Source organism: Nipponia nippon, unplaced genomic scaffold, assembly GCF_047370975.1.
Source record: "Nipponia nippon isolate SJK-2023a ecotype South Korea unplaced genomic scaffold, ASM4737097v1 scaffold_7, whole genome shotgun sequence".
Lineage (NCBI taxonomy): Eukaryota > Metazoa > Chordata > Aves > Pelecaniformes > Threskiornithidae > Nipponia > Nipponia nippon.
In genome coordinates, this window is record NW_028262391.1 from 32778276 (window position 1) to 32802233 (window position 23958).

Genomic DNA, 23958 nt, shown 5'->3' on the forward strand with positions numbered 1-23958 from the left:
GCTCTCAGGGAAGATAATTATTTCTAGCTCAAGACACCACACAGCTTACTGAAAAGCCACCTCTGAGGTTCCCAATATGGGCAGTACCCTCCCTTTGTCTTCTCCTCCCGTTCCCTTCCAATTAGTTTCTAATCCCCAAAAGCCCACATATTTGTTTAGATTTCTAAAGATCCTTCATAGGCAGCAGCCAGTGAGGAGAGCTGTACGCTGAAGACACAGCTGGTAGGCTTTCTGATTTATCTGCAGAGCGCTGTTCTCTTCAAAGATCCCCTAAAGTGCTTTACTAATGTAACATGGAGACTTTGTCTGCAGCTGAAATGCAGCCACCTCCGGGGTGAAACATCAACAGTCCACAAAGCTTTTAGGCTAGAAAGAACCGAAATTCCTACCCAGGGACTTGCTTGCGCATTGATCCTGCAGTCACAGTATTTGCAGCAAAATCTACCCTGCTACAGAAAAGCCACTTTCATTCCCTGTGGCCACAAGGGAAACCTCAACAGTCTGAACCAAAGCCAGACCCACACAGAAACCACACAGGACGTATGAACGTGACCTCATCAGGGACAGTGAAAGAGTTAACTCTCTCCTGTGGAAAAAGAGAGGTCAGGCAGCCGGAATGAGAACACTTCATGCTCCCATTTGGAGCAAGAGAGGCTGTGCTTCCCCACACAGTACTGCTCGTGGTAAGCACACGTAATCGGGGCTTTTTCTATCTTATTATAAAACCCTCATGTAGACAGAGGTGCTGACAATTTTTAGAAACTTGCTCTGCTGCCACACAGGACAGGCAGCAGAGAAGAACTTCACTGGGATTTGCTGGGCAGGAAACTTCCAGTTAGAAAGAGATGCCTTCCCTAAGGGACCTCACAGCTGCCTCCCTTATTCAGAGGACAGATATTAGACCACTTCCTCCCCTTCACTCCAGTTTGTTGGCAAGTCAAAGGGAGACTCAAATTGCTTCCCAGTAAGCCTCTCGCATGGGGATCCATCGTAGCACCCTGCTACAATACAGAAAGGAACTGAGAAATTAAACCCAAGCTGACACAAAGGCATGGCAACACCCATTTCTTCTCCCTCGATATTAGACACAGAAATCTCTTTAGATAGCTTTTTTGCGTGCACATCATCACCATGGGTCTCAGCTGCGGCAATCTTTTCTATTCTGGTACTTACACTCTTCAAACACTAACACCCTGAATGTTTAACCTGGCCAGAGCCTTAACCACACAAGCCCTCCTTCGCATTCCCTTCTTGTATGCCTTCTCTTCCATAAAGCCAAAGCAATGCTTTTAGTTAAAGCCTCTGACCCACTCCCATCCTCCCATCTGGTACTCAGAAGTCAGAGATACCATCCTTCCCCCTCTGGTCTGCCAGCCTTCAGCCACCTCTCATCAACACATGAACAAAAATTCACGAGCTCTCTCCATACTACTTCTGGTGGATGGGAGAAGACGCCAGCAAGCATCCCCATGTTAGATCAGTTCACACAGTGATGCTTCCCTCTTCTGTGGGCTCATCTCTCAGCTTAAACTGAGCTACCTTCTTAAGAGCCAGAACTGACTTTCTGATTGCCTTATTTTTGGCAGCAGGCCACAACTATGACCTAAAGAGAATGCAATTAAATGATATTAGTGACAAGGAAGAGCTCCGTTTTACAGCTAGAATGACACCATTGTGTTAGAGGAGATAAAACTTGGGAGGACCATCCCGAGAAACCCCTGTGTTTTCCCTCCTCCCAGATGGAAATCCATTAACCTTTGAAACAGCACCAGTTTGTGCTTTGCCTACGATGTTATTTTCTTATGCCAAGATGCATCTTCTTCCCAACACAGAGAGCTGGTGTTTGAAGTGCCATCGCTTGTCTCACCTTCCTCATCCCCATGCCCAGAGTTATGCTGGGGCTCAGAGTCCTGGGGGTGAAGGGTCTTGTCTGGCTCTGGCAGATGAGAAATCCCATCGATGAGGTCCTCGACTCCATCCAGGATATCGTTAGCACACAGCTGAAAAGAACACACACACCCACATGCTGCACAACAGAAACCAAACCGTGGAAAGAGCCACCGCTAAACAACCCGTTTCTCCAGGGAGCTGGATTTGCAAGGTAGGTCTGTCCATGCAACAGTCATAACTAAGACCTCAGCATTGTTTCTGTGACAGAGACAGACGATCTTCCACTTCCCAGCATCCTCAGCTCTGTCACCTCAGACAGTCTGGCCAAATCTCCTGCTCATTTACAAAGCCACTTAATTGACAGGGCCAGTCTAAGTAACAGAGGTTTTACTTTAATCAAAACTAAAGCTTATATGACTTTAATTCCTTGAATTAATTTGTCAAAACTGGTTTAATTTTTTTTAGATCAGCTATAATAGTAACACACTTTCTGCCTTTGATGTTTACACTCCAGTAGGATCTAGAGACCCAGGTACATACTAGGGGCCCTAGTGTTCTAGGTCCTGTATCAAAAAGAGACCATGAAAACTTGTATTTTAAGTTCAGCACAAGAAAACAGGGAAGATGAAGAGAAGAAACACAGGGAGGAGAAAGGATGCGGGCGCAACGTAGCAAATTACAGCATTGGTCACCAGCAACATGCCGTCATGTGTGTAGTTTGATCCAGACACAGACAAGGACAAAAGAGTGGGAGTCAGCAGAGGACAAGTAAAGGCTCTGACATGAACAATTGGTTTAAAGACAGGAAAGAAATAAAATATTCACAAATATATCAGGTAGGAGTAAAGGGTCATTTTTCACAGAGAAGGTTTGTTACAGACCTGCAGGACTCCTGCAGGATCTGTGCTGGGAACACATGCTTCTGAACATATTCATTAAAAACCTGGAACAGGAGGTGAATAGCAACATGACCAGGTTTGCTGATGCCACCAAGTTATTCAGGGTAGTAACAAGAGTGGCTGACTGCAAACAATCACAGAAGGACCTTACAGGAGTAACTATATTAAAATGAAAGATGAACTTCAGTTCAGATAAATATAAAGCAATGCATACAGGGGAAAAATGGCAAGTTCGAGCTGACTGAGGGAACAAGATGTAGAGGCCAGACTAAGCTGCTGTTTTCATGCCCAACAATTTAAAAAACAAAACGAGTACTGGGAATTCTTTGGAAAGGACAAAGTTCAGATCCCCATTCCAAAAAGTATATACTAGAACTGAAAAAGGGTCATGAAAGGCAGAAGGACAATCAAAGTTCTCGTACAAGGGATGAAGTAAATCAAGACCTTTTGAGACTTGAAAAAGGAGGCAGCTGAGGAGTGAGTAGCACAGACAAAATGGCTGCTCATGTCATCTTCAATGGAATGAAACCAGCAGGTTGCAAAATAAATGAATGAAATGGAGCTGTTTTTCCACACAACATGCAGAAAAGCCATGAAACTCCTTGTTCATAGAATGTTTAAGATGACAAAAATTCACACAGGTCCAAGAAAAGACAAAACAAGTCTATGGAAGTGAAACTCATCAAGCTCTGTCAAATACAAACACACCAGACTCAATGAGCCTCTAAGCTGCAAACTGCAGGAGGCTGGGAGGGCATCTGAGAGAAGCATCACTCCATACTTGCCTTGTTCTTATCCTCTTCCAAGACATCCACAGCTGAAGATGAGATAAGGGCAATATGGGCCATCATGGCCGTATGAACCTCTGGTCTGACCCAGCACAGCTGTTCTAGTAATTGCATCAGCAATTTGTAACTGCTGCCAGACAGCAGAACGACAGGATTCTCACTGCCTGCACCAGGCTAAGAGGCAAAGGAAACAAGGGGAGGAAGTGGAGGGCACAATCCCTACATTTACCTGATACCTGAAATGCCAAGAAAGAGTCATACAGTCTTGCAGCCATAGAGGTGGCATCTTCAGAGGCAACGCAAGCAGTAACTGATCTCCACCTTCCCCAAACGACTTCTACACTTACTGTTATACAACAAAGCAGCCTTGCACTTCCACAGAAGCTTTTGAGGCACAGACACAGAGAGGCCTCATCACAGGTCTCCCTGGGGATGTTTCTGGGCTGGAGCTGAAGAGGAAGGTGAAGCAGCAGCTGGCTGCTGTGTCTGCAGCTCTAGGATGTCAGAGGAGTGACTGGGAGTGCAAGGAAAGGGAGGTGAATGCAGCCTGTAAGAAAACTGTCTCCAGTTCAAGAGCAGAAGTGTTTACGTACCCTCTGCAGCTGAGAGTCAATCCGCCACATCCGCAGAGTCTGATCACGGGACCATGTAACCAGCTGGTAGTCTTTAGAACCTAAAAAGGGCAGAAACAACTTATAGACCCTGCTGAAAACAGAGACTATCTCAGCCCTGCATTTAGTGTAAACAGATTTGAGCAAGCCAGCAGGGAGATCCAATGGATAAGGCACTAAACTGAAAGGCAGAGTGAGACCTGTTCTGCTTTGCACTGACCTAGGTGCATCAGCCTTTATGTCTCCTTGCACCATGGTTACCACACCTCTAAATGGGGTATAATTTACAGGTGAAAAAGCACAAAGTAAGTATAATGAATGTGATGCAAGTTTTCTAACTAGGAATGAACAAGATCTAGTACAATACTTGTTTAAATAGAAGAAATAATATAGTTGAGAAACAGAGCTATTTTTATGATAACCGTAAAGTCAAAATACCTTTTAGTTCATCATATCTGTTTCAAGATGCAGTTGTTCTAAAACATTTCTAAGCTAAGAGAAGCTGGTTCTACCCTCCCCCTTCTTCCTTCTGAAAGACTTCGATGATGCCACGACAAGTTCAGGTTGTAATGAAATACATCTAGCCACATACTATCTATCAACAGATAAAGGTACACAGACTTATTTATGCCCATGTTTAGACCTTGTGATACAGTTTAAGTTTCCCTTGTCAAACAGCTGCTATGCTTAAGAATTTGCTGCTGCACAGCTGCTTCCTACACCCCTCTGCTGAGGCACAGGGGCTGTCTAAATACAGCACAGCAGACTCTGTGGAAGGAGATTTGCGCTATCTTGGTTGCCTCAACATTGAAGCAGACTTGGAATGCTTGTATGATTGATCTGTGTTGCTGGAGACGAGCATGACTTCCAGCCTCGGATATATCTCTATTAACTCAGCTAAGAACACAACTATGGTTCAAACCTGCTTGACTGTTCATTCACAAGCTATCTCAGACTGCGCCTCCAGATCCTAACACAGTTCTACATCGCTCTCCCCTTTTTGAAAGAGGAAAAGCAAGGTATAGAGAAGAAGGTAACTTAACTGAATCGCCCCAGCAGCTGGTGGCAGAGGGGTGGACCAGAACTTTTACACAGCACTGCAAAGCAGTACCACAAGTGACATCAAAGCCAGACATGCTTGTTCTCTTGATGGCAGCTGAGGTGCTGGAAACAGAGCTGTGCTCTGTGTGGTTATCCAACCTCTAATATGGAATCTCCTATATTTAGCTGCCTACACTAGAAAATTTAGTCAGGATTGAACTCTAACAGCAGCCTCTCTATCCCACGCTCTTCCTTCCCTGCCTTTGCCAGCACACAGATAAGGTGGATTCGCTGGGTCTGAGGTCTGGGATATGCAGGAGGCTGCTGATCTAGGCAGTGATGTGAGGGGTTAACCGCTTAGCCTGCAGCTCTGAGCAGGGGGAGGGTGCCTACACTCGCGCACCCATCTAATAGTTTGTACGATTTATTCTGAAAGATCCATTTAAAAATAGACTCACAGGAGAGTGGAAGCAATTAGAGTCACCACTGACCCACTCAGCGTTCGGTAGAGTTGCTTTGTTAGCATGGAAACAACAGGGCAATGCTTCTGGGGGCAGCGCCATAAAACAAGTACAAAACAGCTGTAACTTGGGGGGGGGGGGGGGGGGCGGCGGGCAGGAAAGCAGCTAGGAGCTACTCCAAGGAAAGACAAGAGTCAAACGGCGATAGCATAAGCATTGACGGCGATAGCATAAGCATTGCAGCCAGGCCTCCACAGCCCTGGTTAACCAATGGCTGCAGAACAGGGGAGAGAGCACATCCAGCCCTGAACTCACCTTCTTTCTGCTTCCTCCACTGAAACTCCAGCACCACATCATCATGTCCCACGAACGTGTGGACAGGCGTGTTCAAGTCAAAGACATTCCAGAGAAGGAGACTGTTCTCTCGCCGGAGCTGGGGGACCATCACTGTCACCAGCCCATTGCTGAAAGGCTTAAGAGAGAAACGCCCTTCTGGTTAGCCTTGGGGAATTATGCTCCCATGCTGCTTTTATCACACACTAATTTCTCCCTTTTTCCCACCAACAAGAATGCGTGGGTTTCAAAGGAGCTCAGAACCAGGCCTAAAACTGGGAGGGTCCAAGGCAATTGCTGTGCAAAACCAGTGTCTTACAAGGGATAAGATGTAGTACATTGAGATATTCAATGCAGCTCACTTAAGATTAATCATTTCTTCCTGCTGCTTCCTCACTTTTCAGCTGTGAGGCCGAAGGGATTTCACCCTTGACTTTTCACATGGGATCCTTATGGCAATTTGCCTGGAGCTGCAAGAACTGCTGCCTGGGGACTGAGCCCCAGCTGCTCACGGTCACGACGCTCAGAGGAACACTGGAACCCAGTCCCACACCCCCCACCATGGGGACGGGGGAAGTGGATCAAAGACTCAAGGCACAGCACTGGCTTCAAGCCATGTTCAGACGTCTGGGGAAGAGAATGGGTATGACTGACGTTAAGAGCCTTAGCTTCACATGGCTGGGTGCTTGCTCTATAAAAGGCAACAGTTCTTGGATTTGATATGCTGTAAGAGCCCAGTGTGGCACACTTGGAAACCTTGGGAGTAGAGGAGGCACTGAGGGAGGGCAGAAGACAGCTGCATTGCTCTGTGCAACAGGTACCAGTACTGGAGCCGAGTGGAAAAACAGGACAGTGAGAGCAGCAGCCACCCTCTGAGCCTCCTGCTCCTAGAGCCAACCACCTGCACTTGGGGTTTTCCCCCCCAGGAGGACAATGCCAAAGACTGGGATCTCGCACTACTAGTCATTCCTTTTCCCAAGTGCCCCCATTGCGGACATTGTTTTTCTAGGCCTTTTAAGCACCAAGAGGGATTTTTAAAATCAACTTCATCATGTCCAGCAGTAGAACTAGTGAGAAGCCCTTCAGCTGTTCTTTATTTAATGTCTCTTTATGCATTCACTCTCACAGCACAAGTGGGGCTGGTGGGAGTTTCTCACTCACCGTGTATCTTGCCTTCCAGACGGGAACCTGGCAGGGAAGGATATTGAGGTATTTCCGAGGCTGACGGTAATCCCAGAACTTCAAAAAAAACCCCAAAACACAAGCAAAGGCAGGAGTCAGCTGGCTATACTTTCAGGCTGCAGTTTTCCATGTGGCTTGCAGATATAACAGAGCGAAAAACATGCCAGGGTGCCAACAGCTTCATTAGTAATCCCATTCATTAACAGCAGAGATGGCCCCAAAGGACAAATAGCAAGCTATCAGCATCTGGCAGCATCCCTTAGACGACGAGTGACTTGGGGTCATATTCACAGTGATCATAGCTTGAGTAATTAGAGCAGGGAGACAGGCAGCCTGCTTGGGCTTTCAGAGCTACAAGGTACCCTGCAGGCTCCCAGCCAATGTGCCAGTCCAGACTGGAGGCAGGCCCACCCTGCTGTTACTGCTAATTTTGTAATGAAGAATCTAACCTTTTGCTTTGCTAGAATACACATTTGCCTCAGAGCTTAGCTAAATGTAAATGAACTCCATTTGGCTGACATACAAAGCACACTTTCCCCCCAGGTAAAAGGCCCTGCATAGTAATGCTTGCAGGCAGTCTCTTATTGATAATCCAATTCAAAATGAGTTTGGGAACCCCGGGGACTGGAGTACGTCTCCTCCCAAGTTGCTGTAATCAGCTTGAGGCTGGCAACAGGCAGAGGCGGTTGTTTTCAGCTTCAGTACTGCCCAAACCACCACAGATATGTGGCAAACATATGTGCACCCATCCTGCAATGACTTCTCTGCCTGTTCTGTAAGTGCGCTCCTGGCTCAACACACACAGGCTGCCAGAAACAAAAAAATAAGGATCCAGATCTTGCCAATAGTAAGCATTCCCCAAAACTTCAGTAGTAGTAGAAGGGGATCTGCTCCACCATCCTGACGTCTCCCAAGCAGGAGTCCCAGAAGCAACACTTACCCTGACAGAGTTGTCCTGGCTGGAAGTGGCCAACGTATACTCATTGTCAGGATGCCAATCCAGACCGTGGATTTTAGAGAGATGAGCTGCCAAGTACTCTACTGCAGTGCTGGGTTTCTGCAAGGAGAGACATTTTCCTTCTGAGCACAGGACCCCTAAAATTTGGTCTAGTTCTTTGTCATAAAAAGAAACACTTTAACAAGGGCAAGAGGTAGAACACCCTCCTGCTGGGGAAAGGCAAACACCTCAGCAAAAGCAGTGGAAGGAAAGGTCCTGGGAAGGTGTGGCAAATTCCAGTCACCAAGTGCAGCCCTGAACCATGCTTTATACTCAGTAAACCAGTTAAGTACTATTAGATCAAAAGCAAAATGTTAATGGGCACAGTTTCTGGGGAAGGCGGCTATCTACATGCTCTCTTGAGGCACGCGGGCTCCCAATTCTCTCTAGTTTACACCAACCCACAAGAGAGATTTGGGATAAATTAGTACATTTTTCTCAGTATTTATCTGTGACCAGAGGGCTGTCTGTATTGGCTAAGTGGGAATATGCACGGGCTGCTCAAAAGAGCCTCAACTCACCCTTTTGTCCCATATTCGGACATCCCCATCATGGCTTGTTGCTAAACAGTTGGCATTTTTCTTGTTCCATTTCACCTGGGAAGCTCCAGCTGTAGCACAAACAGAGCAGGTCAAAACAAGCAATTAAAAAGTAAATGGCACAGCAGACCCTTGACCTGGGCTTACAGCTGCTCTTCTTAGCACAGGAAAGGCAGTTCAGGGGAAAGATGTCTCAGAAGCCAGCATGAAGGATGGCATGAAAATCACTTAATCACGATTCCTCAGCTTAGTGTTTGTGTCCTGAAGACCTCAAAGCAAGGGTGTTCCAGTCACATGCTTAGAGATTTTCATTGCAATTTCTAGCCACGGGTTGTACCTGAGTAAAATACTCAGGTCCATTAGCTCAGATGGAGCAACTTCCTCCAGACAAGAACTGCAGGTTCATTGCCCCTCTCCCAAATCCCTTCTGTTTTCATTCAAGCTACCTCCAGATGCTCAAGGATCGATTCATTTGTCTCTTCAGCACCCTCTATACTACCTTATGCTATACAGGGAATCAGTGTTATTGATCTATTATTAAGACGGAAGTGTAGGAGAAGGCTGCGCTGCAGGTGGACCTTGTGTCCAGCCAGCTGGAGGTAGACTCACTGGCTGGATCAAAAGGTCCAGCTGTTGAAATACACCACAGAAGTCAGACGTCAATAGCATTGTAAAGAAACTGGATGATGGTCCAGATATGATTATACAATATCGCGAGGGACTCAGTCAAGGGCCTAAAATCAGAAGTTGGTTGATTATTTCTAATAAGAAGCAAAATACAGCTTCATTTGATGTGGATTGATCAGACATTGCAAGAGAAATACATGTTCTGTTCATTCTTATTCTGCCAGTATTTTCAAAACATTTTAAGCTATCAGAAAGGTGAGGCCCATGAGAAAGCTAAACAGATCTCAGCCTGCTGCTATGCCCTACCTTCACTACCCACCTCCTGCTGCACGGTGAGCAGATTCATCCTGACAGCGTGGCAAAAAGCTAGTCCAGGGGAAAAAAAGCTGCAAACAGGCTGCCAGTTGATTGAGTGGATCCACTCACTGAAGGGTACACAAACGTCTGGACCAGCACTAAACAGGATCGGGCATGGAAGGAAGGAGGCTTTCTGGGGAGGCAGCTGCTGGGCTGGCTCAGCTGACCCGTGAAACCTCACCCCAGGCACCAGAAACGAACGCTGCTTCTGATTCAGTAAGGTTTTTGCATCGCTGCAATAGAGACGTTTGCTGGCTGGGAGGGAAGGGGGAGCCACTGCAGACGTGTAGCCTAAGGATATCTAAGCAGCAGAGCATAAGAGCTATGTGTTATGAGGATTGCTGTAATACTGGGGACAGTAACTCAGGAGAAGGACATTTTGCTCGTCATCTGTACTTCGCCCAGTTCCAACACGCAGCAGGTGAGGACTGACATACAGCACCTGCCAACAGGCGGTATTACAGGCGGCTGGACAGTCGCACTGCCAACGGCCATGACAAGTGCCTTTCCAGAGCAAGCGCAGCCCAAAGAGAGCACCTTCATGTCACCGCTGCGGCTGCCTGCACGTTGAAGGTACCCCAGGGAACCAGATACAGCCAGTTAATGTACCCAGCCCCTCAGTAAGTAAGGGGGCAGGCTGGCAGTCAGCAGCATTCACCACTGCCTGGGGTGCGATTTAGTTTCTCAGCTGATTCAATCAAACGTAAAAGGACACGGAGAAATTGCAGACAGACAACACAGGACAAGCAGTGCAAGAGGGTGGTTTAGCAGGGAAGAAGCTACTCATGTCTAGAAGGCACAAATGCCATGTGGCTGTCCACCAATTTTAGGACAGACAGTCCAAGCACACCACTGCCCTCCGTGCCTGGGAACCTCCAAGGGCTCCACATCCCTTCTTGCACTCTGCTCCTCTGAAAGGAGCTGTGAACTGGAGCCTCTTCTCAGGCTGCTACTACACAGGACAATCACACGTGGTGGCATTTCTGCACTCTGCCACGTTTAGCCTCGGAGCACAAAGGGAGGGAGGAATAACAGCAGGGGCATACAACAATAGGCTTGTTTAATGTCTACATCACACACACACGTCATACTTACCGACCGCAGAGAGGGAGACTGTAGGCTTCCTGGTGTCTCTGAAACACAGCATGGCTAATGTGAGTACCCACAGCACAGCCCAGCAGGTCCAGCCTCCCCAGTGAGCTCCTTGCTATTCCAGGGCTAATTATATTGCTGCCTCTTGGGAGCTAACATGCCTTCCGCTTACCAAAATACACCACATTAAATGGAATAAAGAAAGAGGTGACCAGCTGGAGGACAACAGCCATTCTAGCTTGCCACCACATACAGCAGCAAGTTTAGGACACAGGATTGAGCTGAAGGGGACTAGAGGGAGGAGAAACATGTGCCAAGTGTGGCATGTTGCAACTGGGCAGGCAAGGAAACACTGGGCTCACAAAGTGTTGCTGCAGGAAGCAACAAAACAGCCTTTCCCAGGAGGATTAAAAGGAACAAACAGAGCTGTGGAAAAACTTGACAAAAGCCACTGATGTGTTTGTCAAGCCTTTGCAGACCCTGATTCAAGGCAGATGGGGCAGTGACTTCAGAGCAAAGACTTCACGTCTAGCATATAAAAACAAAATTAGTAGGAAATAAGCCCAGCTGTGTGCAGACTCTACAGCCCAAATTCTGTGGTGGTAGAAGCCAGTGTGGCACCATGACAACTCCTAGCAGCCAGGACACAGATCAAGGCAATAATTTGCTCTTTGACCTTGCTCCTCAGGAATTCACCTGCCCTTTCATGAAAAATGCCAGTGAAAAGGAGGAATATTGTCTTTAGCTTTTTGAGTTTGCTGAAAAGCAGAACATTTTCTGGAACAGACTGCACCGCTTCTTCTAAGAATTTCTGCCTAAACAAAAAGTGATTTTGTATGAAAAATTAAGTGGGGAATTTCCAGCTACCCTTACCGCAGGGCTACCTCCCTAGGGTGTCATTAGAGACAGGTGCTTCAGCAGGATGTTCATTTGCTGGAGGCCAGCAGCCCCAGGACCTCACTGCCTCAGCAAGTGCAGAGACCTTACAAGCACAAGTGGGATGCAGAGGCTAGTCAGAGGCTGCCTAAGCAAGCATTTCTGGACAAGTGATACACGCAGACACAAAATGATAGAAGGGCACAATAGAGTTAAAGCAGGGCTTCTGATAACAACCTTCAGAGAAATCTATTTTTTGCTTGGCACTAAGATAGTATCACAGGAAAACACAACCAGCAGTTATTGTTTCTCTATGTCTTTTAATTACACATTAATAATATATTGCCATTCTCAAGCACCATTTAACCAAGGATCTAAGTGCTCCATAGGAGCTAAACAAGCCTCAGGGTAGCCTGGTGCAGTGGGGTTATATAATTATCCTCCTATTATAACTGAGCAAGGGAGGCAGAGAGGAACAAAGTGACTTGCCGGGGGTCATAAAGAGTTGCTGTACAGCCAGCAAGAGAACCCAGCAGTCCCAGTGCCACCTCCTTGCTTCTCAGGTATAAAATGCATGGTTATAATATTAGCGGGTTTGGAAAGACCCGTTACCCTGAAATTACTCATGATAGAAAGCATCAGGAAGCAAGGGAAGGCACGATCAGGAAAAGGTTGCTGAATACCAGTCTTCCCACCACTGAGGGAGAGCCAGCAGCAATCACTGAATTTAGTGGAAAATGGCTGCAGGATCATGAAATGGTGCTCATTCACTCCGCTAAAAAACCCACCAGGTTGAGGAACACCCTTGGGCTCCAGGAAAAGCTCCCAAGGAAAGAGTGAGTGAAGTTGGTATTTTTTCCAATCAGGACCACGACCGTGGCTTAACTGTACCACTCTACTGCCCTTCATTGACTCTGAACTGGCTTGAAAGTAGGGGAACCGAAGTCATCTTTGAGCTTATGGGAAGCAGATGAAGGCCCTGCAAGCACAGCTGAAGAGCAGCACCCATCAGCACCGTGCTTTGCCCTGCAAGCTGCTAATTATGGAACGAAGTCCAACTATTTCCCTGCAGTGCAGAAACATACTGATTCTTACTTGATGTCCCAGATGTAGATGTATGTGTCAACAGAACTGGTGACCAGCAGGTCTGGCTCAAACACCGCCCAGTCCAAGTCGCTGCAAATGCAAAAACATAGTAGGTCAGCAGGGAAAAGCGCACACAGTTTGCATCAACTTCTCACAAGCCCCCAGTACGTTTCTCTGACAAATTCATGACCACTCCATGACATCTACTGAAACTTTTAAAGTAAAAAGTAAGATCTTAATCGTTTCTCTAAGTAAATTCCAAGAAGCAATGAAATCTTTCTAAGTGAATTCCAGTGAAGCATCCTCCTAGCCCTGAACTTCACAGCTATTGTGTGTGTGCTCTTTCCTCCACAGAAAAAGGGACACTGTCTCAGCGAGTTCCCAGTTACCACGCATTCTTGGCATCAACCCCTCACTCTGGGATGCCTTCCTGTTGGGCTCACCAGGTGCACCTGGGACACAAACAGCCTCCAGTCAGCCATTTCAAGGGCTGTGATTACTTTCCACAGTCAGGAGCTGGAGTAAAAACAGTCCTTCCCCTGCATTTCCAGCCCAGCACTAAAATACACCCCTAGAACCGGAGGCAGAAATCTCCCCAGTACCACTGTAACACACTGTGAACCTGATCTTTGGGATTACCTGCTTTAATTAAGCTGCTATCACACAGAAACACGGCTGGGATTCAATTTAACAAACATGCTGCTATCTGCTTCCCAGATGATGGCTGCTGTTCATTACTAGGACAGCAGTCTAAGGCAATGACACTTGAGCCATCAAAGGCTAAGTTGATATAGTGGGGGGAGCAGTGAGAGAGTGAACAGCTTCACATCTGATGTCATTCCCAAATGGAAAGGCAGGACAGAGGGGCGGACAGTACAGTCCAGAAAAGTGAGTAAAAACAGGCTCAGAGCAGAGCCTGAGCAGAGCCAGGACCGAAACATTCACCTTCTATGAAACAAGCCATTATTTTCCACCCAGCAGTCCACAGCATCGCTTGCTCCTCACCTGATCACACGTGTGTGTCCTTGCAGCGACGTGCAAACTTCACCATTACCTTCCTTCCACTTATACAGGTCAACTCGCTGATTGCTCTGAAATTAGATGGAAGGAAGGAGACAGTGTCAGGCGAACAAGGTAGGACAAGAATCCATGTGTCAGGACCAGGTTCCCCTCTCTTTGAACAACCTCAGTTACCAGTGAGTCACACTGGTTAGCAAAGTCCTTGCCCAAAGCAGGAGAGCCAAGATGAACCTACAGGCTGCAAGGACTCTCAAAAGTTTATGCTTTAATTACACCCACTTAAAAATGGAGATAAACAAGAAGGGGGGGGGGGGAATTCACACTGCAAAATGTTTCCATGAAATTATGTTCTCAGAGCTTACATTTCCTAACAACATGCTGTAACTGCAGGCAACAGGCAGCCAAATTCTGTCTGCAGGAACACCCTGCCAGTCTGTTCAGATGCACAAGTGGAGTTTTCAGTGAAGAGGATGATGGATCACCACTGGTCCTCCTCAACTCTCCCTCAGTCCCTTTCTGGGATAATCAGGGCCATTGCCAAACACGAACAATACAGTCTAATGGCTTCAAGGTCACCTCCTCAAGGGTACGTCCATCCTTGCCAGCCCAGGAAAAAAAGCCTTAAGTGCTTATCACTAACTGTAAACCACAGGAGCAAAACAGATGAATCAATGACAACATTATTTAGGGCTTCTTCACTCATTCCAGGAATAAATCCTCCCCCAAATGCAGCCGCACACAAAGTTACTTGAAACTAGTTATTGTGCTTTAAGTTCATGTTCTGCCTCAATCAAGGTTCACTTCAGCCCAGGCCAACTCTAATCCTTCTGGGGCAGGAATTGCCTTTTTGGGTGCCTATATAGCACCAAGCACTGTGGGTTTTGGGCCATGACTGGAAATTCATGTTGATTTTGCAAAAACAGAAATAACGTGACTTCAAAATTTGATCTTCATTAGCCCCTTGTTTTCAAACAAGGGATGATGGAAAGGCAGATGAGAAACAAGGTAGATGAGGGAAAAGATAATAGAGAAAAGACTTATTTTACATTTTTTGTGACAGATTTCTGTGGTGGTGTTTTTGGTCTTTTTTACCCCAAAGCTGCTTGATATGAATTTGAACTTGCAGATGGATAAAACACTCCAGCCTTCCCTGAAATGGAAGGTCTCCTCCCAACTCAGCAATAATATATGACATTTCTCTAATAGCTCACAGCAGGGCTGCACAAGAGCTCGGGGCAAGGAAAACTCCTTGCATGTTTCTCATTGACAGAAGGATTTAAGGGGGTAGAGTGAAATTACCCAACGGGGTTTGTCCAGGACCCCAGAGTGGAGGCTACAAGATAAGGACCACCAGAAGTTTCTCAGACTCTTAGTGGGGCATCTCGCATGGAAAGTGTTGCCTGTAGCACCAGGTGTGAGAGAATGACAGCTCCTCCCAGCACGATCTTCTAAAAAATGTGCTTCTTGTGATAAGTATCAGTATACGCTTCCAACAATTTCGTCACCCTCTTGTTCAAGCATTTGTGACCACACAAAAGAAATAACAAGGATCTAGGATGGAAAACAATGGCATTTCTGAAAAAACAGCTTAGAAGTCCTCAGAAATGTGCTTGAGCCAGAGGGCAGACACAGCCAAGCACAGCAAGAGGACATGTTTCAGCTCTTCTGGAAAGAAGCTAAAAAAATAAGAAGCCCTTATCCAAACACAAGGACAGATTTCCCCTCTGCCTGCACCACTTCCAATTCACAGCACTGCAAACCAGGTGAAGCTGTTGGCAAACAGGATGGTAGCCTTTTACACTCTCTTTCCATCCACAGGGATGCAGAGGGATAAGACCCTCAGGGCTATCTGCAACACTTGTGTGGTATACCTGAACATATGATGACCTCAACAGCGAACTCATGGGGGACTGACAGCCAGCTTGAGTCCAGAAGTAGCAAATCACATCTTTACAGTGCTGAATCCAAGCTGATTTAACCTTCCCAATGCATCTTTGCCCCCTTAGGTATGGCCCTCAAACACATCCACACTGCTTCCAGACCTGATCTGGGACACAAAGACACATGCTGTAAATCCGCTTTGCACTTCTAAACAAGACAGCCTAAATTCTAGTCCTAGGACAGGGCTGTACTGCATCAGTACCAAAATGCCAGCCACCTGTGAGATGGCTAGAAAGGAGGTGTTTCTGACCCAAACTGGAAAAGCTGCCTGATCTCATCTTGGGGATTCCTCACCTGACGTGCGCCAGCAACTACGTCTAAATCACCAGAGCATCTTCATTTATAAACAGGAGCAGCAAGGTTTGACGCCAGCTACACCTAGTTTCAGTCTGGAACAAGATGGGTTCCTGTGTCCGCTCAGGGCAGCAAAAGAGTGCTCAGACGGACGAGATGGGCACAGCTCCCCTTTGCAGCAGAGTCCTGCTCAGATCAGCATTAACTGATCACTGGATATTGCCTTCAGAGTGTGTTTGAAAAGAAGTTTTCTTGCTCTACTTGTGGCCTGCACAGCACATTTCCTGATTTGGTTTTGATTTTCACAGACTGTATCCAGAAGTGGCGCTGAAGGACACCTGTTTGTAAGTCTTACTAACTCTCCGCTCAGAAGCGGACAGCTGCTGAAGGCACCTTTAAGATGTCAGTCACGTACCAGAGCTGGGAGGAGACAGGCTGGGGAATGTCAGAGAGCAAATAGGCGAAGGCTCCTAACTGACAACACTGATCCACTTTTAAGACTGCCTTTAATTTCAATCGCAGCTAGTCCAGGAAGCAAAAGGAAGAAAAATCCCCAGAAACCACCTTCAGCTAAGTGTTTTATCAAAAAAAAATTAGATAAAACCTCTCTAGCCCCAGCTATTCCAGGACTTTCAGGCTATAAAAGCAGATGCAACATGGCAGCAAAGGCACCTCGCCATGAGAACAGTCTGCGCCCAGCTAGTGCTGGTTGCTGCAGCACTGTGGTTGATGGCTAAGACTGCTGCTAGCAGAATCTCAGGGCTCTGGATGAACAAGAGCACGATAGACCGAGTAAAAATCAGAGCTAAAAACCGCACTCAAGTCTCAGATGGCCACTACTGCTTCTTCAGATCAGCCTATTTACTTCTCCACAGGCCGAATAAGAACTCCTTGCTGACTTGGTCCCTGCCCACCTGCAAACCTAGATTGTTACAGTGGTGAGCCAGTATTGACTTGTGCTATTTACAGACTGCCTGGTGCACCACATCCCACCAGGAAGGCAGGGACATGAAAACAAAACAGCACAGAGCAAGAAATTCAATAAGTGTGCAAAATCTCATAACAGAATGGAAGTTAGAAAGAGAGCACATCCCTCCTTTCTTCCAGAAAAGGACCATATGGATGCCCGATTTATTTGGCAAGGCGTTTTATAAAAGATAAGCAAGCAAAACTAGATTCAACACTGACTGACCAATAACTGAAAACCATCAAGCCAAATAGCTCCCTGGCAGTAAATCAGAGTTAGGCCTTGATCTTGCAATGTGACTTGCAGGGGCATGCCTGTGCCAGCTCCGTACAGCCTTCCAAGTCTGCAGAAGTCCACCCGTGAAAGACCAGGGAAGATGATGAGCTACAGCTTTTAAATGAGTGAACTTACCGAAGCTGCAAAGTAGTATGCGTAACTGTCGTGTGGGTTCCACTGCACTGCCCCGATGTCCCACTTGCTCTGTCGGGAGATCTTTCGATGACCCTCATTTGGTGCATCCAGGTTGACTATGTAGAGGAAGCGGCGGCTGCAAGACACACAGATACAAAGAGGCTGTATCGCACAGGACCGATCTCAAAACCCCAAGCTCACATGGAGCTCACAGCCTTATGACTAGGAGACCACAAAAGAGAAGCATTTGACAAGACAGATGAAAACACTATTCCTGAGAACGCTACATTTGACCACATACTTCAAAAAGGGCTACATTTAAAAAAATATATGAAAAGACACATTGAAATTAGAGAGGATTTGCAAATGTAATGGGTAGCTCAGGCCACAGAAAACCCCAGATAACTGGGATACAAAAGGAAGCACTGGGAAATGGTGCAAACACATCCAAATACGCTTTGCTGGCCTAATGCAGCAGCAGAGCCAAGGTGGCACAGGGCTGGGGGTGCAACACAATAGCTTCACAGGAGCCAGCACCAGTCTGGAGAGGTTGCTCTGAGCAAGAGTTAATGAGCCTTGACAAACACAATATGATTCTACATGGCTGAGTGTTTCCGCACCACGCTGTTTGGGGGGCTTGGTTCCGCAGACAGTACAAGTACACCTGCACAGAGCTAGCTCAGCTGCAGCAGCTTATTAATGTGGGTAGACACAGCACTGCACTGATCTGGTTATATTGCTTACCTGAGCTAACCCTATATGCTGCAGAAATATTATATTTGCATGATGCTAAACCTGAGCTTATACATCCTGCTGGATGTGGCCAACTCCCCACAAAGCTAGGCAAGGTATCATTCCCTCCACAACGCGATTCATCTTACAAGCACAATAAACCGCCCAGGAATAATCGTGAGCCAGCTGAACTCTAATGAAAGACCAGCACCAAAACATATTGAACCATATATAATTAACCACACCAGCATCACATATGTCAGCTGCGTAGCAAGCATAAGCTGCTCTGAGCGCTGTGAATTTTCCCAAGAGAAGGAACACAAAGAACATCTTTGCTGCCTTTCCAGACCAAAGTCCTCAGGGCACCCTACTCTGAAGAGCAAAGATCCTGAGCCCTCTGAGGCTCTGACACAGCTTTAAAAGAAAGGAGGCAAACTCTGAATGGCTGCTGAGCACGCAGGAAAAGCCTGAAAAGCAGAGGGCCGTGGACCCAATGTTGAATTGCCGACAGGCTGTCCCTAGCTCTCTGTTGGCCCCAATAAGCAAGCTGTGAAACTGGGCAGGTGTAAGGAGGAAGAGGCATCAAGCTAGACCCAAAACAGCTGCTAAGCTGGTTATTCCTGCGCAGGGCTGCTGGACTAAGGGTTTACATGGAAGCGAGCGGGCCTCTGAGTTGTACCAAAGGACCTGTTTCCTCCAAGGCTGACCAAAGGTCAGCTGCACCCACACGATCCTGAATTTCAAGTGAACATCCAAATTGGTGTGGTAATTGTGTCACTGACAGTGGGACAGGAATAGCTGTTAGTACTGAAAGGCAGCAGCTGGGCAGGCAACTGGTGAGCTGTTTGAAGACTTGCCGGGGAGGTGGCTACACAATGCCAAGCCCTCCTGGGAGCTCTGGCAGCTTGGAGTCTATGGCACCTACTGCTCTTGTTGAATATCATTCTGCACTGAACCAGCAGAGGAGCAGGTGAGAGAGCTTGGCTCCTCTGCCCAAATACACCATGGGAATATTTGGGGCAAATTTTGTCTTAAGGAAATGATTTAATCTGTATTTCAAGCAGAATCCAAACAGTACTTCATGATGCTCCACCTCCCACAAGTGGATTTGGGAAAGCGTGCATCAGGAAAGCCTATATTTTATTGTGCTGTTGTTGCCGGCTTTCCACTCTGTATCCTACTGGAAATGTGACCCAGAATCCTCTTCATCAAGCCTTGAACAGAACTCAGCTGCACCTTTCTGAAACAATGCATCAGCCCTTCAATTGAGGTCAGCCTGAAGGCTGCTGATTTGGCTTGTGGAAATGACTGTCAAACATTTCTAATGGGGACTGTCACACTCACCCCGAGAGTACTGCGCGCTGTCCCAGGCAATCCACTGACATCGCAGTCGCCTGTTAAAGAGAAACAGAGAACAAAATTAAATTATACCTCTCAGGTCAGCTTCTCAGTCAAACACACAGCTTTGGGGAGGAGTTCAGGAAAACCTGTCAGCTCATCTTCAAGGCTTAGACTGCTACGGTAAGAGTCAAGGCTGATATCTGTCAGGGATGGCAGAAGCAACATCCCCTTAAAGAACCACAGATGGGTGACGGGGTGCAGCAGTTAATTTTGGGGTGCAGGATAGCACACAGAAAACATCTTTGTTAAGAGTAAACTGAAGACAAGACCTGGCAGACGCCATTACAAGCACTGAGACCTTGCTCCCTTCTCCCTGCTATGGCAATCACAGCTCCAGCCTTTCAATCAGCAGTTTCTAATAACCCATATTAATCAGCCTCTGCTCCTGCTCAGGAGCTTTCTCAGTCTCTCTCTCTTCCATTGCAGGGCCAGATTTAATTACATATGTACTGGGAGATAGAAGTGCAACCACTTGTGTATGGCTGGTCTCCAAAAATGAGAGATAGCTAAGAGACATCAGAATTTACTTTGGCACTGCTTGTAAAGAAGGCTAAGGGAAAACTTAAATGCCATAAGAAGAAAAAAAAAAAACCCGGACTGTTTGAACATTGCCTTCCCCTCTTTTTGTTCGGAATGGAATTGGCCAATCATCTCGTTTAATTGCCAAGAGAATAAAGGAAAATTTTACTTGGAAAGCTGAACAGTTCAGCCCATAAACATGGATATGACTTCAATGCAGTTTTTAGCGTCCACAGTACAGAATCAGAATATGCCCCATATTCTTCAAACTAACTGCTGTCATCTTCAAAGCTACCTCTCTGAAGGCTCAGGATGTCTCTGCTGCTCTTCAGGATTCTGCTAAGTACTCTCAGCGTGAATGTAACAAGACTTCAGGATGTCCCACAGCTACTACTTATAAGCATCGCTAAAACCAGACAGACAATGTGGCAATCCCACTCCATTTCAATCAGATTTGGCAGGAGAATAAACATCACAAAAACCTATTTTTTTCAACCAGGGCCCCACCCCCTGCTTGCATGTACCCCAGCTAAGGGAAAAACAGCATCACGGGCTCATTCTTCACTAGAGACCAAGAGTCCACATGGGAAAGAGCTACAAACACCACAGCCAGGAACAGAGTTTCAGCAGGAGTCCGCAGTAAACCTCAGGCCTACATCTATACCCCAACCATGCTGAGTTCCACCGCTTTTGCTGTTCCAGGAATGACCTGCTTTCATTGCTTTTTCCTACGTAGCAAATCCAGTCTTCTGGCAAGGTTTTCCTAGTCCTAAAACTAATACTGTAAATAAGAAGCCAGTTTTAAAATCGCTACATGGTAAAGAAATAATTCCAGCTTCGTAGATTTCACAGCACCTTGCAAAACAACAAAGTGGGTTACTAAATTTATAAAAAAGGCAAGCAGGAGAAGGAAGTTTTCCCAGATGATACACATTTCACTTGCAAGGAATTAAAATGAGATCACTAAAGCAATTCCTGGAACCAGAACTTTTTCATGTGATGAACAGCTAGTCAGCCGACATATTTCATACAGCTGTGGCTATCTTTCCTCAAGGCAGAAAAAACCCCATCAATTTAAAGTGATTGATAATTTCATATACGAGTTTATTTTTTCTGGTGTTGGCAGCAGGATCTCATAAATCCTTACAAATTGTTTTTAATAACGAACATTGGTAAACTGTTTTTCCAGGCACATCATAAAATGTAATGAGTAATTAGAATGAAGTAAAAAGCTTCGCATGTCAGGCTGCTGCTCTGGTAGGTCACAAAGAAAGTCGTTTTATGGCAATAAACAGTTCCCTATAACACTACAGTCTTATTTAGGCAACAGGAAAAAAACCCAGACAGCTGTCACTTAATGTGCTTGGTATACTGATATGTCAGCACAACCTTCCAGAAGGGGGGAGTTGAACCTGAACAAGCCAACCTGAAAGCAGTTTTTATCCCAAAATAACAATGAGGATAGCTAAAATTGCTGTTTATGAGTAACAATTATGTGAATAAGCACGGTAGGAGTATCGCACATTTGAAAACCAGCTCTGAGCCCACAGCCCAGGCAGCATCTTCTCAGACTTCAAACGTCTACTTTGGCATTTCACTTGATTTCTGCTAGGCAAGCCAAGGAAAACACCTTTTCATGTCTGAACTTACATTAGTTTTGAATCTAGCTTCATACTCTCCACCTGAAAGGCAATGGACCAACTCAATTTGCCAAGGCTATACTGGTTTTCAAAGGCTGCAAACTCTTCGCAAGAAAGACCAGTTCCCTGCATAGCTAACTTCCCATCTACACGCCAAGTTGCCACAAATGGTATTATTTCACTGTTGGACATGGTGAGCTTTACTTTCCTTTTGATAGCACGGACAGCCTGACAAGAGCCTGTGGGTCACGTCTAAATCAGAAGAGTACAGAGACTGCCACCTCTGTCAGCTTGTACAGAAAGATGACGTTTGTAGGCAATACTGGCCCCAAACTAGCCAAAGATTTTATGAATTGTCGGGTGCTGTAGTTTTCACACGACACACTCTGGCATGGTGAACAAGACAACTGCAGTGCTTGGAAACATGTACGGGCTATAAACGCAACAGCTGCCCACCCTTTTGACTCTTGTTTCCATTTCAGTTGGTTTTAGGGTAGGGATTTTGGAGACAGTGTGGCCTACAGGCAGAGCTCAAGCCCGGTATGGGATGATTACAGCCAAGGTGTTTCAATTTCTCAAGCTCAGGTTTCCCATCCGCAAAAATGTTCGTGCAGACTCCTAAAAAAAGCTCAAGCACGAATATATAAATGAGTTTAACCTGAAGCAGCAGTCTAGCAGCCCCAGCCACTGAAGCTCTCTGGTTTCATACGAGAGAGCAAGCAGGTCAGAACGGCTCTAGAAAGATCACACCAGAGTAAACCAAAGCGACCAAAATACCAGTGGTTAACCTCTCTATTAAGGTATACGCCTGCACAACAGCGAGATTGAAGCCAACTGCTGCAGAAGAGGATGGAAACACCTGTTCTCTCCCCCCTCTGTTCCCACACACCAGTCATTATGAATAAGCAATCAAATCATGAGGCCACATATCTCCTGAGCCAGATGCAATTTGAATCTGTGATTTAGGAAGACATACCTTCATATCTCATTACCTGAGCACAAATCTTCAATAGCAGACAAGGCTGCTTTAACATTTCTTCCAGGAGGAAAACGCAACCGATACAAAGCTTTTAAGGTATAAAGGCAAAAAACCTTGTTAGTTTACAGAGGGCAGGCTGGGCGTAGCACAGAGGATTCAATGCCCCTGTTCGCAATGGTGAATGCCGAGCTGACGTTGCTCCCGCACAAGAGGACAAACTAGAAGACGAGAGAGTTTCCAGAACTATTTTTTTAACCTTTCTGCGTTTCCTGCTGAAGTGGTTCATAGTTCACCCACCACATCCAGCTTTGTTAAGCAACTGCCAACGTCTTAAAAAACCACGTTTCTTAGAACAGCTTCTAGGAAAGGACGTACGCAAACTCTGAGGGGAGTTCTACTGTGACCAGCAACTTCAAAAACAAAAGCTGACCTTTTAGCTCTTTATGAAAAAATCTAACCCGCTTTTCCTGCTAATCGAACAATACTCAACAATTTGTATGGCGGCCGAGAAAGCAGCTACGATGGTCTCGGAGGAAAAACGAGGAAAGATGCGTGGGAAGTGGCAGTATCTTCTACTAGGCCTACTAATATAGTCAAAAAGCGAAATCCAAGCTCTAATTAAGACTATAAATAAAGTGCCCCGTGAATTGAGGCGTTATCTCCGCGCAAACGGCTCCGAGACCGGCTCAGCCCCGTCCACAGCCGGCGAAAGGCCCCGCGGGGCCGCCGATCCCGCCCGGGCCAGGTCCTCCTCCCGCTCCTCACGGGCACGGCCGGGCACGGCCGGGCCCGCCCGGGGCGGCCCCCCCCCCCCCTCGAGGGCCGGTCAGGGCGGCAGCCCCCCGGCAGCAGCGGCGGCAGCTCGCCCACCCCCCCGACCTGGGCGTCGCGGAACTCCACCACCACATTCTCGCTGCTCCAGCGCGCCGCCATCTTGGGCCGCCCCAGCAACCCCCGACGCCGGCGGGGCAGGGGAGGAGCCGGCGGCCGCACGCCTGCGCACAGTGGGAGGGCGCCGCGCGGGGGCAGCTGGGAAATGTAGTCCTGCCCCCCCCCCGGCCCCACCGGGGCCGAGTGTCCCGGGGAGCCCGCGGGGCCTCCCGGCCCGCCCGGCGCAGCGGGGCCCGCGTCGGCCCGGCCTCCCCGGAGGAGCTCGCTGCGGCGGCCTCCGGGCGGCTACAGCCCCGCCGCAGGCCCTTGCGGAGCGGGCTGTGTGTGTGGAGGGGGGGGTCGAGGCCCGTGCTCCGCGGGGCAGCGCCCGCCCGGGGAGCGGCG

General features: G+C 47.2%; 1 protein-coding gene across 4 annotated transcripts in view; it reads right to left on the reverse strand.

Annotated features, from left to right (window-relative positions):
• WDR59 (WD repeat domain 59) overlaps positions 1-23757 on the reverse strand; it is a 49941-nt gene extending 26184 nt beyond the window's left edge. For 2 of the 4 annotated variants that reach the window (XM_087741019.1, XM_087741017.1), the window contains exons 1-12: positions 23563-23757; positions 19489-19538; positions 17413-17548; positions 13785-13870; positions 12789-12869; positions 10821-10858; positions 8724-8812; positions 8146-8262; positions 7185-7262; positions 6006-6162; positions 4171-4250; positions 1868-2000 (exon numbers count right to left, since the gene is read on the reverse strand). In XM_087741019.1, the coding sequence (XP_087597145.1) occupies positions 1868-2000; positions 4171-4250; positions 6006-6162; positions 7185-7262; positions 8146-8262; positions 8724-8812; positions 10821-10858; positions 12789-12869; positions 13785-13870; positions 17413-17548; positions 19489-19538; positions 23563-23616 (1099 nt within the window). In that variant the 5' untranslated portion in view covers positions 23617-23757. Of the gene's footprint in view, positions 1-1867; positions 2001-4170; positions 4251-6005; positions 6163-7184; positions 7263-8145; positions 8263-8723; positions 8813-10820; positions 10859-12788; positions 12870-13784; positions 13871-17412; positions 17549-19488; positions 19539-22696; positions 23405-23562 lie in introns of those variants that run through there. The other 2 variants (XM_087741016.1, XM_087741018.1) reach the window with 2 other exon arrangements.
• Positions 23758-23958: the final 201 nt, after the last annotated feature.